The following is a 17,839-nucleotide window of genomic DNA, read 5'->3' as shown; positions in this document are numbered from 1 at the left end:
ACCCGGGTCTATGGTAGACCCAACCTCCAGGAGGCCAACGGTTTTAAACCTTACCCGGGTCTATGGTAGAACCCGAAAATGATATGCATCTACATTCCGTAAGCTACCAAAAACCAGTGAATAGCAAATGAATGACTTCACATCGATCAGTGGCTTATATGTACATATTAGCCGCAATAGCATTGGCAGATGCAAAGAAACTTCACTTATGACTTTAAGATCAAATTAAAAATGTTGCTCGCCAGTTTTTAGTTGTGTTTTACATGTCGTCTAGCCCCCTCTCGGGAACAATCTTTGTCCGTTTAAACTCTGTTGGAGGGGCGCATCATGACTGAACTTGACCATTTCTTCTCGTTATTCGATGGATCCTCCCTTCTTTTTCCTAGTAGGTTCTAGCAGGGGCAGACCCATACATGTCTGAGCGGGTTCCATTGCACCCGCTCAACTTATTTTCACAAGTAAGGGGCCGTTTACCAAACACTTGCCCGGTAAGCATTTACCAGTAAAATTCAATACTATTTTTTACTTACCGGGTAAGAATTTAGTCAACAAAAATGGTTTTCTACGCATCAATTTACCCGGTAAGAGCTGACTGTTGTAAAAGTCATTGCCCTCACTTACCGGGTAAGACTCTCAGTCCTTGTCTCGTTCTTACCGGGTAAGATTTTTGGTTTTTACCATATTCATCCGGTAAGGTAATACAACTTGGTAAGTGCTTACCCAAATGAGTATTTGGTAAACGGCCACTAAGATTCTTTTTGAGGTGTGTAAGGTGCACCCGCTAAAATTTGGAGTGTTCCGGTATATAAGAAAAAAATACCAACATCAACCAAAAAAGTGAAAAAAATCTCTTGAAGTCAACCAAAAGAACCAAAAACCGGCCCTCAAAATTGACCAAAAAGCTTAAAAATCCCTCAAAATCAACCAAACAACTTAAAAAATCCCTACAAACAATGGGATTCAGCTAAAAAACACATCGGTCGACTTTGCGGGTATGTGATTCACCTCAAACGCGCACCCAGTTAGATAAAATCCTAGGTCCGCCACTATTCCTAGCATTCTTACAGGAATCAGTGGAAGCATATGCATAAACTTTTCATCGAAACCAAAATTGGCCAACAGCATCGCAAGTGAGAACAATTTTGCAACTACGCAACGAAACACTGGTCTGTTAATTTCGTAACAGCGAGAAAAATCAATCGATCCAACCTAAACCGATTGGCTGACTATTGGGACAGACCCAGGTGGGGTGCATGTGGTGCATACTTCTACGTCCGTCAAAACCGTTTTGAACTCTAACCCTCCCAAACCACAATTGGAAACATAAACACCGTAATTAAACCAGATCTACCACAACAAAAGCCAAAAACAACGAAAACGAATGATATATATATATATATATATAGAGAGAGAGAGAGAGAGAGAGTACCATATTTGCGAGGATCGACGGTGTTCTGGAATTGAAGAACAGCTACAAAACACGAAGAGTGTAGAGTGAACAAGAACGATAAACAGCAAACCACCGCTGTGACGTGTCCGCCGGAGAGGCTTCGAAAGACACCTGCCGGCCATATTTTCCGGCCACGTGGCTGTCGTTGCGATCGTACACGAATCTGGCGGGTGATTGGGCGGTTTTAGTTTTGCAGGTATGCTTCGTCGTTCACATGGGATTCGGCCGACTGGAATCATGTCAACTTTTTGACTCCAATGGGAAACTTTCGTACCGGTTTGAATATGCAAACGTCAAAGTTTTACCAAAAGTATTTTTTTAATAACGGGAGAGACTAAAACTGTTGGAATTAGTCAACAAGGTAGTGGGTTTTTATTTATTTATTATTTTCTTAGTTGGTGGAGTAGTGGTCTCCGGTTTCTTTGCTTTTCTGTTGTTTTATTTTTGTATAAATTCTACGTACCTTCAATGAAAATGGTGAGAGCTTTCATTAAAATACCTGTGTTCAATACAAGTGTGTGCTAAGTTTTCCACATTTGATGTCAGAGGTTTCGCAAGGGGCCTGATAGAGAGTTCTGTGAGAGTGAAGAATTCTGTTCTAAGTGATTCAAGACGATGGCAACAGATAACAATTTCACAACACCGTGTGTGCCCAAATTCGAAGGAGACTATGATCACTGGAGTTTACTTATGGAGAATCTCATGAGGTCAAAAGACTACTGAAGTGTGATCGAAAATGGCGTCGAGCAACCAGGCAAGGATGGATCCCAGGGAACGGCTCAACAGAAAGAAATTGAAGAAGCAAAGATGAAGGATCTAAAGGCTAAGAATTACCTGTTCCATGCCATAGACAAGTCGATACTCAAGACTATCACTCAGAAGGATTCGGCGAAGGAGATTTGGGATTCAATGAAGACAAAGTACCAAGGAAGTGCACGTGTGAAGCGGACTCAACTGCAAAGGTTACGGAGAACCTTTGAGACATTAGAAATGAAGGTCGGGGAGTCAATTTCAGACTACTTTGGGAGAGTTATGAATGTCAGCAATGACACGAGGAATTGCGGCGAGGATCTGGAAGATGTTAAAATTGTTGAGAAGCTTTTGCGTACATTGACAGAAAACTACAATTTTGTGGTTTGCTCCATTGAGGAATCTAAGGACATCGATCAACTTTCAGTCGATGAACTTCAGAGCTCTCTTTTGGTGCATGAACTAAAAGTACGAAACAAAGAGATGGATGAACATGTCTTAAATACATAACATGAATACCGAGGAGGACGAGGAAGAGGTAGAAGCAGCTACGGGAGAGGAGGAGGCAGATATGGTCGAGGTCGAGGTCGAGGACGATTCAGAACGTTCAGTCAATCCATGGTTGAATGCTATAGATGCCATAAATTAGGGCATTACCAATTTGAGTGTCCCAATACAGAACGAGGAGCAAACTATGCGGAACTCAACGAAGAAGAAGAATTGCTTTTGATGGCACGTGCAGATATGGAAGATACGGAAAAAGAAGATACGTGGTTTCTTGACTCTGGCTGTTCCAACCACATGACTGGGAGTCGAAAGTGGTTTGTATGTATGGATGAATCTTTAAGACATACGGTGAAGCTAGGAAATAATCACAGGATGCCTGCAATGGGGAAAGGAAATGTTCGATTCGAAGTTGATGGGATTATGCAAACAGTAACAGATGTGTTTTATGTACCGGAGCTGTCAACTAATTTGCTAAGCATGGGTCAGTTACAAGAGAAAGGATTAGTCATTTCAATCAAAGGAGGGTACTGTAAAATATTTCATTCCGAGAGAGGTTTGATTTTTAATACAAGAATGACTACCAATCGAATGTTTTTCATCTCGGCCATAATAAAGCCACTCGAAGCAACCTGTATGAATGTTGTAGGAGTGAACTTGGTAGAGCTTTGGCATCAAAGATTTGGCCATATGAACAACAAAAGTATTCGAACGATGCAAGAAAAGGAACTTGTCAAAGGGTTGCCAAAGTTACAATCTTCATCCGAAGTGTGTGAAGTATGCAACAAAGGGAAACAACATCGTGAACCATTCTCTAAACAAAGCAAATTTCGAGCCACGGAAAAGTTACAGCTACTACATGCGGATCTATGTGGTTCGATTTCACCTGCGTCTCACAGTGAGAAAAGGTATGTTTTCACTATTGTTGATGACTTTAGCAGAAAAATGTGGTTGTATTTCTTATGTGAAAAAGCAGAAACGCTCAATACATTCAAGTGTTTCAAGAGAATAAGTGAGAAAGAAGCGGGGAAACCAATACGTTGTTTRAGGACCGATAGGGGTGGGGAGTTCAACTCTCTAGAGTTCAATGCTTTCTGCAGAGGAGAAGGTATTACGAGACAACTCACTACATCATACACCCCTCAACAGAACGGAGTTGTCGAGCGAAGAAATCGAACAACAATGAATATGGTACGTTGTCTTCTCACCGAGAAGAACATGCCAAAAACATTCTGGCCTGAACTGAAAATTGGGCTACTCACGTTATAAATCGAACCATGACAACGGCTGTCCAAGACATGGTTCTCGAAGAAGCATGGAGTGGAATTAAGCCAAGTGTGGAACATTTTCGTGTGTTTGGGTGTATAGCAAACGTTCATGTTCCTCAACAGCGGAGAGTAAAACTGGACAGCAGAAGCAACAAATGTATTTGCTTGGCGTTAGTAATGAATCTAAAGCTTATAGGCTTTATGACCCTATCACAAGGAAGGTTATTATCAGTCGTGATGTCATCTTTGAAGAGAAGAGAAAGTAGGACTGGAATAAAGTGAAAGATGAGACGTTGGATTTGGGAGAAGACAATCCAAGCGACAATGATACGTACTAAGTATTTAGTACGTAAAGTACCTTTTTATTCTCTTTTAGATAGGTTATTTTGCTTTCATATCCCAATTTTGAGTCATTTTGTCTCTTTTCTCTATTTTTATGCTAAGATGAATGAGGAACCTGTGTTTAGTGGAATTTGACCTAAATTGACCTTGTTTTGGACAGATTGAAGCCAGCGGATGCTACGAGATTGTGGTAGCAAGAACTGATGGTTGACAGCAAGATGCAAGAGACTTGGAGATGTTGACATGACTTTGGGAGGACTTTTGAAAGCTTGCTAAAGCTTTAATCTGATGTATTTTGAACTGATTTGTGATTTGTAACAAGACTAATATTAGTTACCTTCTAATTACTAGTTTGTATCATGTACTTTTAAGTTGGTTTTGAACTAGTTGTGGGTGAAAAGACCATTTTGCCCCCATAAATCCTTTGTATAAATAGGGGATTGTTGGGAGGAGTTTAGACACACCTCAACACCCACTTTCACCAACTTCTTTCTCTCTAGATCCTTTGTTCCCTCTTCAAGTAGTTTGCATGCTACTTGAAGAACAAGTCTTAATATTATAAATCTTTTGGTTACATTTCAAGTTCTTTAATCGTTTTCCATTTACTTGCTTTATTTAATCGCTTTATTTATATTATCGTTATTTATATTCCGTCGTTAATTTATTTACGCTAACTTGCATTATATTTCCGTCATTTATTAGGCTTTCCGCATCTTTATTATTCCGTCATTTATATTTCGTCATTTACTATCCGCATTTAGTTTATGTCTTTACTTATCGCAATTTACATTTCTCGTTATTTACTTTTCGTCATGAGTAGCTAACTTTATTAGCTCGGGTGTATGACGAAAAAGGTGGGTTTTTAAACCAAAATATAGTCGACCCTTTCATGTAACAACAATGTTTTACTTTTTCATTTCAAGTTTTATAAAACTAATGACACTTCTTGACGGGTTGATCACTTTGAAAGTGTTAAAGTGTCTTTGACTCTAAGCTGAGCCAATGTTTGTACGTCAACTTGGATGATATGGGAAGTAGACTTGAGAGAGTTGCTAACAAAGAGATTTGTTGTCCGTATTTTCTAAATTGTTAATTCTCGACGGGTTGATCACTCTGAAGTGTTAAAGTGGAATGGATTCAGAGATGAACCATTCAGAACACGTCAACTTGAATGATATGGGAATCCACTCGAGAGGGTGATTTTTAACAAAGAGATTTGTTTGTCCATATACTTTGAAGACACCATTTGTCACTTTCACTGGTCTGGATACCTCATAGAGATATGGGTTGAAAGCTATAATATCAGTACATTGGTGAAGTCCGAGAGGAATACCTTCAAAATAATTGGTAAAAATAGTTGTTACTGATTGCATGCTGTAGTAATCTGTCAGCATGGTTTCATGCTGTAGCATTTTGACAGCATTGGTCGACTGGAGATAATTTTTACTTCTCACCCTAAAAGTCATACACCCTAGCTTGCTTTATATTCTGTTATCTCCTGTTTTTAGTTGTATTACCTCTGTTCTAATCAAAGTCTTCAAAATCGCCTTCTGAAATCATTTCCTTAACCTTACTTTTTTTTTAAACTTTTACTACGATCCCTGTGGACGATATCCGGTACTTGTACCACTTTTATTACTTGAAAAACGATATTAGGACTATTTGTATACTTGCTTTTGGTCCTAATTGTTGTTTGTGGCTGTGGTTTCACGACCCATCAGGCAACCAAGATAACAAGAATGATGGAGTCGTTGATATTCCTCAATTGGCAGAGAAAATAGATGAAAGGGAAGACACACGTGAACAAGAAAATGAAGTTGACAACGATGTTGAAGTCTTTGATTTTCCTCAATCGGCAGAAAAATCAGATGAGAGGGAAGTCAGACGTGACAAAGATGCGCCTAAGAAAAGAACAAGAAAGGGGCCTATGTGGATGAGCAACTACGAGACTAGTGAGGGTCTCTCCGAGGGTGAACGAGAAGACAAAGAAGCCAAAGAAGCTGAAGCAGATTATGCATATTTCACACAGCTCGGAGACCCATTAACTTACACAGATGCAGTCAAAGGAAAAAAATGGTGTGATGCTATGGGAATTGAAATGAAAGCAATTGAGAAAAATGACACTTTGGAGCTAGTAGCACCCCCTGCAAACAGCAAAATCATTGGTGTGAAGTGGATTTACAAGACAAAATTAAAGGAAGATGGGAGCGTGGATAAGTTCAAAGCTAGATTGGTGGCTAGAGGTTACTCTCAAAGACAAGGAATCGATTACAATGAAGTGTTTGCAGCTGTGGTTCGTTGGGACACTATTAGGATTATGCTCGCAGTGGCTGCTCGAAAGGGGTGGATCGTAAATCAGTTTGACGTAAAATCAGCATTCTTGTACGGTGAGCTAAATGAGAAGGTCTATGTGATGCAGCCGGAAGGGTACATCAAGTGTGGGAATGAAGATAAGGTATATCGTCTCAAGAAAGCCTTATACGGGTTGAAGCAAGCTCCACGAGCTTGGTATAGCAGAATTAAGGCTTACTTCGATCGAGAAGGTTTTCAAAGTTGCAGCCAAGATCACAGCCTATTTGTCATGCGATTTGGAGAAAAATTCTTAATGGTTAGTCTTTACGTTGATGACTTAATATATGCTGGAAATGATATTAGGATGTGTGATGAGTTTAAAGATTCAATGAAGAGAGAATTCGAAATGAGCGACTTGGGAAGAATGAAATACTTCCTCGGAGTAGAAGTTCACCAAAGTTCAACGGGGATTTTTCTTAGTCAGAAGAAGTATGCAAAGGAGGTACTTGAAAGATTTAAGATGTGGAACTGTAATCCTGTCAAGAACCCAATTGTCCCAGGAACAACTCTTTCAAAGAACTCTGAAAGTAAGGAAGTTGATGCTACTCTCTTTAAGCAACTTGTGGGCAGCCTGTTGTACCTGACGACCACTAGGCCCGATATCATGTACGTTGTATGTCTCATCAGCAGATTCATGGCAAAACCTCTGGAGGAGCACCAGCAAGTTGCAAAACGAGTCTTGAGGTATGTAAAAGGGACTCTAGACTTTGGAAATATGTATAAGGCAGATGATGTTTGTGGATTGAAGGTTTATACCGATAGCAATTATGCTCGTGATATTGATGATAGAAGAAGCATATCAGGATATGTGTTTCTGTTAAGTGGTGCATCTGTATGCTGGAGCTCGAGAAAACAACCCATTGTTACTCTAAGCTCTACCGAAGCCGAATACGTTGCGGCTACCTCATGTGCATGTCACAGTATATGGGTGAAAGAAATTCTCGAGCAATTGACGTACTCTCAAGGTCAGGGTATTGAAATATTTTGTGACAATAGTTCATCAATCAAGCTCTCGAAGAATCCGGTTATGCATCAAAGAACTAAGCATATTGATGTTCGATATCATTTTTTACGTGACCTGACAAATCAAGAGGTGGTGAAGCTGTCGCATTGTGGAACAAGTGATCAGATAGCAGATGTCATGACTAAACCTGTGAAGCTTGAAACTTTTGTCAAGATGCGTGCTTTGTTGGGTGTGCAACAAAATGAAGTATAAACTGGATACTTCTATGAAGTACTTCCAGTTTAGGGGAAGATTTGTTGGAATTAGTGAACAAGGTAGTGGGTTTTATATTTTCAAGGTAGTGGGTTTTTATTTATTTATTATTTTCTTTAGTTGCTAATAATCCCTAGTCTTTTATTTATTATTTTCTTTGCTTTTCTGTTGCTTTATTTTTGTATAAATTCTGCGTACCATCAATGAAAATGGTGAGAGCTTTCACTAAAATACATGTGTTCAATACAAGTGTGTGCTAAGTTTTCCACAAAAACCGACAAATTCAATTATAAAGCATGATATTTTGGATAACTTATTTTTAAAACTTTTTATTTTGATATGTATAATTTTAAATATTTAAGTAACCGGGTAACCGGTTGAAGATTAATTTTAGATTGAAAAAAAAAAGACTACTTTTAAATTAAAAAAATTAATATCACTAACCACGTTAGCAACTAATATTGAGTTGGATATCACATCACTCGCCACATCAGCATGATGACTAGTTAATGTTTCAACCAGTTACCCAGATACTTAAATGTTTAAAACTTTACATCTTAAATATCAAAATGTAAGTTTTGAGAGTATGTTACCCAAAATAAAAATCAAGTTAAAATATTTTATTTTTTCATGAATTTACCCAAAATAAAAGCAATCGAAAGGAAAAATAAATATGTTTTTATTTATTTTTTTGAAATGGAAGAAAAAGATATGAAATAAATTTTCTTTCCATGTTTTTAAAACACGATAATTGATTAGGCGATCAAAATGATCAAGGAGACGTTTGGTTCGTTAGAATCCACCGAAATTGATGGAATTGGAATGATCAATTTCGTTGACCAAATTTCATTCAGACGTTTGGTTACCCGTGGAATAGAATTAAATTCCAAACATTCCCTTAAATGTGGATTTGATCATTCATTCATAAAAGTGTTGAAATTGAAATCCATTCCAACCAATATTTTGAAAATGACAAAAATACCCTCATTGAAATAAAAACCTAGGTGCTAAACTCCTTCACGATCAATTTCTCCCTCTCAATCGACAGATTATTCTGGTTACTCTCCTTCATCGGTTGAAGTCTGGACTCCTTCATGATCGATTTCTTCCTATGTGAATCCTTCACCGATAAATTTCTCAAATTCCATTCGATTTCTCATACCTGTACTGATCCAAATTACGTAGCCCATGTTCTCTAAAACCTATGGTTTCAACTTCATTATGGATTTCGACCTTAACTCTAACGAGCGTTAGATTCATTTGTTATATGCCCCACGTGAGGGCAATATAGTCATTTTGTCCCCCAACTCTCCCCTCTCCAAACAAAACGCTTCTCTCCATGACTCCTTTAATTGGTTTGAAGTCCCCCCTCCTCCCTAACTAAAGACTCCTCAACATTGTGGGTCTATTTCGACTTCAACTTCTGCATTTATATACAGAAGGTAACAGCCAACAACCAAGCGATAATGAATGAAATCAATTGTGATTAAACGAAACCGACTTTTATAAGTAAAAATGGAATCAGTGATGATGGGGTGGTCAAAGGCAGACCTATTATATTCCGAGCGGGATTTTCTTCACTCGTTTAGTCTTATATTGTAAGAATTTTTTTGGGTGACGAAAAAGTCTTTCGAAATCAACCAAAAAACCGAAAAAGTCTTTCAAAATCAACCAGAAAACCAAAAAAGTCATCAAAATCAAACAAAAATACCGAAAATACCCTAAAGATCAACCAAAAACTTGAAAAATTGCTTGAACGGTGGAATTTAACTAAAAACACATAGAGTGACTTTGCAGGTCTTTTATCCATCTTAAAGGTGCCTCCACTCAGTAAAAATTATGGGTCCGCCATTGGGGTGGTAGTTGAGGACATATACTTTTACAAATCTATACCCTAATTTTATTTACATAAAATTACAACATACCAAATGACCAAAATACCCTCGTGTAACTTGCACATGAGGGACACTTAAGGGATGGCCCTAACATCCGTTAAGCCAAATACAAAATCCGCAATAAAATAGAAACCATAGGGTTAGTGGTTTAATTTTCAAACTCTATAGACGGTAACCAGAGTATGCACGTATTTTTTTTCATTAACCTGGATATCCAACCCGCTATGTGAGCCGACTAATCTCAGGACGACCATCTGCTTTGCAGATAGCCCGGAGTCACCGCATTTGAACCTCCGCGGCCATAAAGGAATTTTTATTGCTCATTGGATTTGAACCTGGGATCTCCTGATACTTTTAACCTTTAGAGTCAAGCTCAAACCAATCAGGCACCATCCTTGTGGTTGTATGCACGTATTTTTATACTTTACTCTTTCAGATTCGACAAAGGCATAACAAGTCAACAACTGTTGTGATACCTTATGACGTCACTCAAGGAATAATCGACAACAATTAACATGTTCTTTTTTTTTTTTTGAAGTATATAATATATTTTATATACGACAAATACAACAAATAAACTCACACACTCAAAAGCCCTTTTGGTGAGGTTTGAACCCTGACCTCCTCGGAGGCAAAAGACTCAAATACCGCTAGATCAAATGCCCTTTTGGTAACGATTAACATGTTTTATTACACAACGATTTACATTTGTACAAAAAAGACCAGTATATAAAAATAAATTAAACGAATAAAATACTTTCACCAAAAACGATACCCAACACCAATGTAACTTTCACCGGTTTATATATACTGATACACCGTAAAAGTTACGAGATGAGAGATCTGAACTGATGTTGACATCAGTTCGACGAGTTTCAACCATTTAAACAAGTTTATTTAAAATAAAATTTTAAAAAAAATAATCAAAAGTTCTCCTTGTGGAAGTCAAATTTGGTAGAAGTTTTGTGAGAGAAATCTGAAGCTAGTTGTTTCAACTCTTTTACTGGTGCCGGTGCTCCACAATAAAATACCCCTGCAATTTTCAAAACTCGACATGTTAGAAGAAAAAAATCCACTCCAAAATAATGTACGTTTTGATGAGCATAAAATATAGGCATCAAAACGTATATATATGATAGATTTTGTAATTGTTACTCTCTTCGGGTTGGGATCACGTGAGACAAGACTGTTTTCGTGAAACACGATTTTTACACTTGAAACTCCACATTCATTTTGTTGTGGAGTTTCAAGTGTAAAAATCGTATCTCACATGATCCCAAGTCTACTCTCTCCATCCCAAAATAAATGTCAACAATAACAAAAAGCACAGAGTTTTTAAAATGTTTGATTATCAAACTTTTTGATTAATCAAATGACAATTTTACCCTTCATAATAAATTGAGTAATTAATTTCTCGATTTGGTAATTAAGGGTAGAATTGAAAAGTTGCACTATTTTTTAAACTTCTTATTTTGGGACGGATGGAGTACAAGACGGAGAGAATAGAGAGAAACTCACCAACACGGGAATCGGTGTGTGTAAGAGCGATCCGCTTATAAACGGTTCGCCAATTCGGCTTAGCGAAATGCGACTTCACTCGGGTTCCCGAGACGACATCGACACCGTTCTTGGCATGATTAAGTGACTGAAGCATCGTGATGAGGGCGGACCGAGCATCGCCTTCTTCGTAAACGCTCGTGCAATAATTGTGCATCTCGATCACTCCGTTTTGATCCATTTCGGCAACCTCGTTCATCACTCCTTTGAACCAATCGAACGACCCTTGTTCTCTTGTGACCCAATAGAAGTAAGCTCTCGTTGTCCTGAAGTTGGTCGTGTTCTTCTTCGATAGTGGCGATCCTGGCGGCAACTGACCGTTGCCGCCGTTTTCCAAGGCTTCTTCTTCCTCCTTTTTGGCTTTCATGTTATTCACGATGTCTTTCACGATACTGATCATTGGGGTTGCTCCGATACCTAATCCCACGAGCAACACCACATCGTATTTCTTGTAGTCTTGTGCTGGCGCTCCGTATGGCCCGTCAATTAGAACTTTCGGGAAACTGTCGATAAATTTGATTGAGAAAGTTAGGAAACAAGTGGGGATTTTGATCAAAGAAATCCACATCATTGGCCACATCAAAAAATAATATCGAGTTGTATGCCACGTGTAACCGGTTAATGTTTAAACATGTTACCTATGTACTTAAATGTTTGAGGTGTTACATCTCAGGTACCAAAATTAAGGTTTTGAAAGTACGTTACCCAAAATATAAATTAGAGCAAAGTACGTTATATTTTCCGGCAATTTGCCTTCATTTTTGTTGTTCGAGAACAAGAAGTTATAATGAAAACCAAGAAATCGTGATCCGAATACTTACTTTGCAATGCCTCCTTGATTCTCAGCTCTTAGCAGTCCACTTTTGCCGTTAGCCGGTGGTTGACATACCTGAAAAAGACCAAAATCGACACCGGTTAGCTGATAATGGACCATCATAGGCACCTTAAACGTACCATGGTTCGTTTCAACTTATAAACCGGCTTAGTCCGGTTGGAGTCCAACATAAGCTAGACTCATATCTGTATATCTGTATATATATATATATATATATATATATATATATATATATATATATATATATCTGTGTATATATATATATCTGTATATATATATATATATGTGTGTGTGTGTGTGTGTATACAGTATATATGTGTGTGTGTAGAGGGGGTTCAGGTGAAAACCCCAAAAACAGATGAACACCCTAGTAACCATTCATTAGCACGACATGCACACGTCCATACAAGTAATTAAAGTTGTTTCTTGGTTACTATGCACGTTTGCATGTTATGCACATGTGCATACCAGACAAATTACTTGTATACACATGTGCATACTGTACAGATGAATGTAACGGTTATCAGGGTGTTTCTCAGTTTTTTTTGTTTTTTTTATGATTTTCCCCGAACATGACCCTATACACACGTCCCCTATCTATAAGTGCCCTTTTTCAGAAAGATATTCAAAAAGGGGTTCCATGTATCATGTATCGGAGCTGGGGTCAAGCACCATGTAGGGAAGTCTCGGTTCACGAATCAAGACATCGAAAACACTCACAAACCAAAAAAAGGTACCTGAGAAAAGACTGTTTTTAGTTGCCGGGTCCAGTCACCTAGTGTTCGGATATGCACACTTAGGTAGTCATCTCCTGGTGCCGAAGTTATCGAAAACGGATGCCTGAACCATCGATAAGTTAGTTTATACACTATTTCCGTTGCAAAGAGAAGAGCGGTTTTTTAAGCACAAGACTCACCATTCAAAAGGCGAAACAGCTTTACAGTTCACAAACATGTATTGCCCGCTTTTGTATTTGAAGCCTTGAGGCTTCGACATATGAAGCGTCAATACGTTCCCAGGGTAAACTGCAACCTGTAAAACACACAAAAACGACCGTAAAACACTACACGAATCCCACGAAATTGAAAAAACGGATTGAAACCCATCGATATCCGGCATATTAACGCCATTTTGTGATAATTATGGTAACGACCCATAGCAGCAGGCTTACTCAATAACCTTGAGCTTATATGGAGCTCACAAATCTAGTTTTTTTATCCATGTGGGATGGGTTGTAACAATTACCTTCTGTATCTTGACCGGCCTAACACTAGATCGTAACGCCCTGATCAATCTCTCAGCCACGTAAAGCAAGATCGGAACCGCCAAGTACATCCAAGTCTGTTGTTACCAAAAAGCATATGATTCAGTTCAATAGTCCCAAAAACGTTCATATAACGAATCTTTTAAAGTTTGTATATATATATATATACACACATATATATAAAGGGTCATGAGAGAAAACCGCAAAAAAATGAAAAACTGAGGAACACTATTCCTCTGGTAACATGCACATGCGCATACAAGTATTTGTCAAGTATGCACATGACGAGCATAAAAACCAAGAAACAGCTTCAGTTACTTGTATGCACATGTGCATACCGTCCAGATGAATGTTTATCAGGGATGTTCCTCAGTTTTTCATTTTTTCGGGAGTTTTCTACTAAACCTCCCTCTCTCTCTCTCTATGTATATATATCTTATATGTTATGTACGTATACTCACCGTTTTCTTGTACCATTCCTTGGTGAGGTAAAGTTTGATTCCGTGGACTATAAGCAAGGTATAGACGATAATGAATAGGTGATGGGAGTACCAAAAGGCGTTAAAACCAGTGAGTTTCTTTAGCGGTTTGGGTAGGTTGAGTCGGCCACGCCTTAGCCACGGGGTTGCTAGCGTAAAGGCTATAGCCATTAGAACCACCATTATGATCCCGGTATACCCTTCGGCTCCCTTCACGAAATGCCAATAGCTATCGGGTTGCTCCCCGAAATACTGAATCATCGGTTCGTACTCCTCTTCGGTTGCACTAATAAGTCTCGGGAAATCACAGGCTAAATGTGAAATAGCGTGAAGACCGACTCCGAACATGATCCCGACTGCAATCACCTAGTAACACCGCAGAAAGTTTAGTGCAAAACATTGGTAAATTAATGAACTACATATATATCGTGTGTGTTAAAGGCCCCAGATCGGCTAGATTTGGATCTTTTTACTTCAATATATATATATATACATATATATACATATATATATACATATATATATATATTGGAACCTCGTTTCTCTCAAGGGCTTTTTTGGAGAGTAATCTGGGGTACCGCATATTTCTACATGGTATCAGAGCCGATATCTTCCATCTAGTAGATTTGTGCCCGTTTGGCCTCCGTTGGAGGAGCGTTTGAATCTAATATGCCCAACACGAAGGATAAAGAAGCTCACTTTGTGGAAATTGAGGTTATCGTCAAAAGGAACAACGACACCGAGTTTCGTCTTGTTCCGAAGCCACGTGATGGTGTTTCGACACACGGGTAACAATATTAGAGCCATGTTTAACTTGAGGGTCTCAGCCGCGCCTTTAGCAACAGAAACACAATGTCCCATTACGTCAAATGCAGCTCGATCCTTGTACTGAAGGTACTTCCACGTAAACAAACCAGCCATGGCCCCTATCCAAAGTGTAATCACCCAACATCTTTGCCAATTATCTTGCAAAAAGTACTTAAAACGATCGTACCCTCGTCGTACGATGCTCTGATCGTTAGGGTTCCTGAGCTTCGTACTCAACATTTGGCTCAGGTTTTTGCTTTCACCTCGCACGGTTTGGGTGGGCGATTGCAACAAAAGCGTCTCCAAGTTCTCGATCTGGATTCAAGATTGCAAATTTGTATCATTAATCATAAAAGCTTCGTTTATTAATGAAATGTGTCGAACTTTAACGAATTAAAATGACGAATTATGTCTACCATGATGTAACCGAGATTCTCGGGGTCCAATTCTTCCATGATCAACGCTGCATATTCATCGGCTTGTTTCTGAATGTTCGATAACTTGTTTGCTGAAGCACTTAGGCCTATAATCTGTATTATATGAACACCAAATAACCGGTTATTTGTGTTCTTCGTCGAGAATAACCGAAACTCAACTTCCAATTTCTTGGGGGGAATCTTTTTATACTCCCTCCGTCCCAAAATAAATGTCCATAGGAAAAAAGACACACAGTAAGATGGGATTTCGAGACTATATAAGATAAAATGTGTATTTAGGCTATGTTTGATAAACTAGCTAATAAGCCGTCTATTAGGCTTAATAGTTAAAGCTAGTTGTTAGCTGACAAGCTTATGCATAAACTAGTTATATTGGTAAAAAAAATTATCTGATAACGGGATCGAAAAAAGCTAATCAGACGGAAATCGATAAGGGTTCGTACCTCTCGGACTTCGGCTTCGGTTATCCTGCCATCTGCATCTTTATCAACCCTAAATTTATGTTCTTGAATTAGTTAAAATGTTCATTGAAAACCCATTTGATTTTGATGAAATAATAAATAAATTCATGAAAAAATAGAGAAATGGTTAATAGACAAATACAAGGGGGTGTTTGGGATTGCTTATAAAAACAACTGACTTATTCCGGTGTGATATCGGTAATAAGCATTTTTTTGAGTGTTTGGATAAACAACTTATACCGGTACCAAACTGGTAATAAGAAAATTTTGAAGAAGTGAGTCTAACTTATAATAAATTGACAAGCACTTTTGCATTAGTTGCTTCAGATAAACAATCTCAAACACCCCAAAGTCTAAAAATGGCTATTTTAATTAATTTATAAAAAATTATTATAAATTCTCACATATCAAAGAAGGTTTGAAGCCTTGAATCGAAACTTTGATCCACAATTTGGTCCCAGAACTCCTTCAATTGTGCTTTGTTAATCAAGTCGCCGGTAATGTTCCGTCTCCGGCTAAGTGCATCGAAGAGTTCGCCGGCGAAGTCCTTTGAATCCTTGTTCATCCCTGCCGGAATTTTAAAAACACGGTGAATAACTAAAACGGAATACAGAAAAAGACGAAGAAGAAAAAAGTGATCGGAATTATGGCTTACCAATGCATTCTCCGAAAAGTGCCCGTGGAAGTAAGCCGGTGGTGGCGGCGGTGAGTTCATCGAACCGCTTCTCCAACGCGGCCCACGCCGCCGCGCCGTCGGTTTTGGTGATAAACTTCAGCCCTTTCAAAGCATGAGTCGCGGCTGACTTATTCCGATCGAAATGACCGGCTTGTGGTCGTTTCGAATACGACGTCAACCGCTTAAGCTCCTCCGACACCTGTCGGATTCTCGCCGACGCATTTCGAACCACCGTCGATCCCAACGAAGACCTCTTCTCCAACCCTTTAGCCAATAAAGTCAGCTCCGGATCCTCCATGTCACCACCGCCGGCGGTCTTAACACTGTGAACCGCCACCGTATCTTCACCAACATCCAAAGTGATCTCAACGTAATCGTCACTATTCCGAGATTTAACACTTCCGCCGGCGCTGCTACCACCGCCGTCCTCCGGGATATTAAACCTAGCACTTTTACGAGTACCTCTTTTGTTCAACGGACCACTGAACGCCCTCCGATCAGCTCCGACGACTTCCGTATCTGAGTGGCGGTTACTACCCATCTCTACAAATCCTTCTCTACCATCATCTGTACCCATTTTTTGCATCTGAATCAAACCCAAATCAAGAGAATCCAAATCCCAAATTCACCCAACAAAATTCTGGGAAAACAACAAACACCCAGAACAATATAACCGATTTGATTGAAGAAATTCCCAAAATACGAATCGAACTTTTTGGATTTTTGAAGAGATCAAGTAAACCTTGAAGTTCTGTGAGGGTTGAAGATGTACGGAAATGGTGGGATTTGAAGAAGAGAATATATAGAAATGGATATGGAAGATTTTTTGGAGGTGGGGTTGTTGAAATGAGTCTACAAAAGGCAGCTTCTGCACCATCTTCGTTCTGGAAGAAGGGTCCGAGTTATCGGTAGTGTGTTTTAGAGAAGGAGTCAACGGTCTCGACTAGCATTTGATCATGTCAAATTGACGCTAATTAACGGTAATTTGGATTATAAAGTCATTAAATATACTTTAATTACATGGAATAAATAATAAGTGCATTATATATGTATGGGCCTTTCTTGTAAATCATGTGATTTTTTTAAATTTTTTTATGTTTTAAAAAAAAAATACACGTCAAAAAGTTTCACGTTATGAACTAAATACATATAAAACAAACTAGTGATGTATCCGCGCGATACAGCACGGATGAATCACAATTCTAAAACATTAGTTTAGCCTTTAATCATAAGTTTGTGTGATTATTTTACAAGTCAACTAATATATAAAGTTGAAGGTTAACATGGTGTATTAACAAGATCGATTAAAAAAATAATTACACGCATGTTGAGTTTCTAAACTCATATAAAGTTGAAGGGTTGGGGGTGGGTGCATGCATGATCTGAAACCCTTTATGATATTGTTGCTTCAAATTTCAGTGTACTTCAACATAAAGAAGAACTTTGAATTTGGGTTCATAATAAGAAACAAATAGAGTGTCAAACAACTTTGAGAAGAACAAACATATATTTTTCATGTAAATACGGCTTACTTAAATCTGAAACT

At 38.6% G+C, this 17,839-nt stretch overlaps 2 protein-coding genes across 2 annotated transcripts; one reads left to right on the top strand and one right to left on the bottom strand.

The window, feature by feature from the left end:
• The first annotated feature begins 2,257 nt into the window (after positions 1 to 2,257).
• On the top strand, positions 2,258 to 2,710 carry LOC112514226. The gene has a single exon (XM_025120558.1). The coding sequence runs from the start codon at positions 2,258 to 2,260 to the stop codon at positions 2,708 to 2,710; it is 453 nt and encodes a 150-aa protein (XP_024976326.1).
• Positions 2,711 to 10,428: 7,718 nt separating this feature from the next.
• On the bottom strand, positions 10,429 to 17,101 carry LOC112514329 (respiratory burst oxidase homolog protein C-like). Its single transcript, XM_025120745.1, has 12 exons — positions 16,273 to 17,101; positions 16,022 to 16,184; positions 15,600 to 15,648; positions 15,136 to 15,249; positions 14,612 to 15,034; positions 13,895 to 14,278; positions 13,415 to 13,510; positions 13,086 to 13,201; positions 12,907 to 13,009; positions 12,156 to 12,223; positions 11,296 to 11,837; positions 10,429 to 10,810 (listed from the first exon to the last, which is right to left on the bottom strand). The coding sequence occupies exons 1-12, from the start codon at positions 16,877 to 16,879 to the stop codon at positions 10,701 to 10,703; spliced, it is 2,775 nt and encodes a 924-aa protein (XP_024976513.1). The 5' UTR covers positions 16,880 to 17,101; the 3' UTR covers positions 10,429 to 10,700.
• Between the last annotated feature and the right edge of the window lie 738 nt (positions 17,102 to 17,839).

Source organism: Cynara cardunculus (genome assembly GCF_001531365.2).
Source record: "Cynara cardunculus var. scolymus isolate 2C chromosome LG 6, CcrdV1, whole genome shotgun sequence".
Lineage (NCBI taxonomy): Eukaryota > Viridiplantae > Streptophyta > Magnoliopsida > Asterales > Asteraceae > Cynara > Cynara cardunculus.
This window is presented reverse-complemented; position numbering and strand designations above follow the sequence as displayed.

Bases quoted from the DNA above. Each gene is read 5' to 3' on its own strand.
- LOC112514226 (XM_025120558.1), top strand. From the start codon at position 2,258: ATGAAGGATCTAAAGGCTAAGAATTACCTGTTCCATGCCATAGACAAG.
- LOC112514329 (XM_025120745.1), bottom strand. From the start codon at position 16,879: ATGCAAAAAATGGGTACAGATGATGGTAGAGAAGGATTTGTAGAGATG. The intron at 15,035-15,135 runs GTAGACATAATT...TCTTGAATCCAG, and splicing joins AGAATCTCGGTTACATCATG to ATCGAGAACTTGGAGACGCT. The intron at 14,279-14,611 runs GTGAGCTTCTTT...CGGTGTTACTAG, and splicing joins ATAACCTCAATTTCCACAAA to GTGATTGCAGTCGGGATCAT.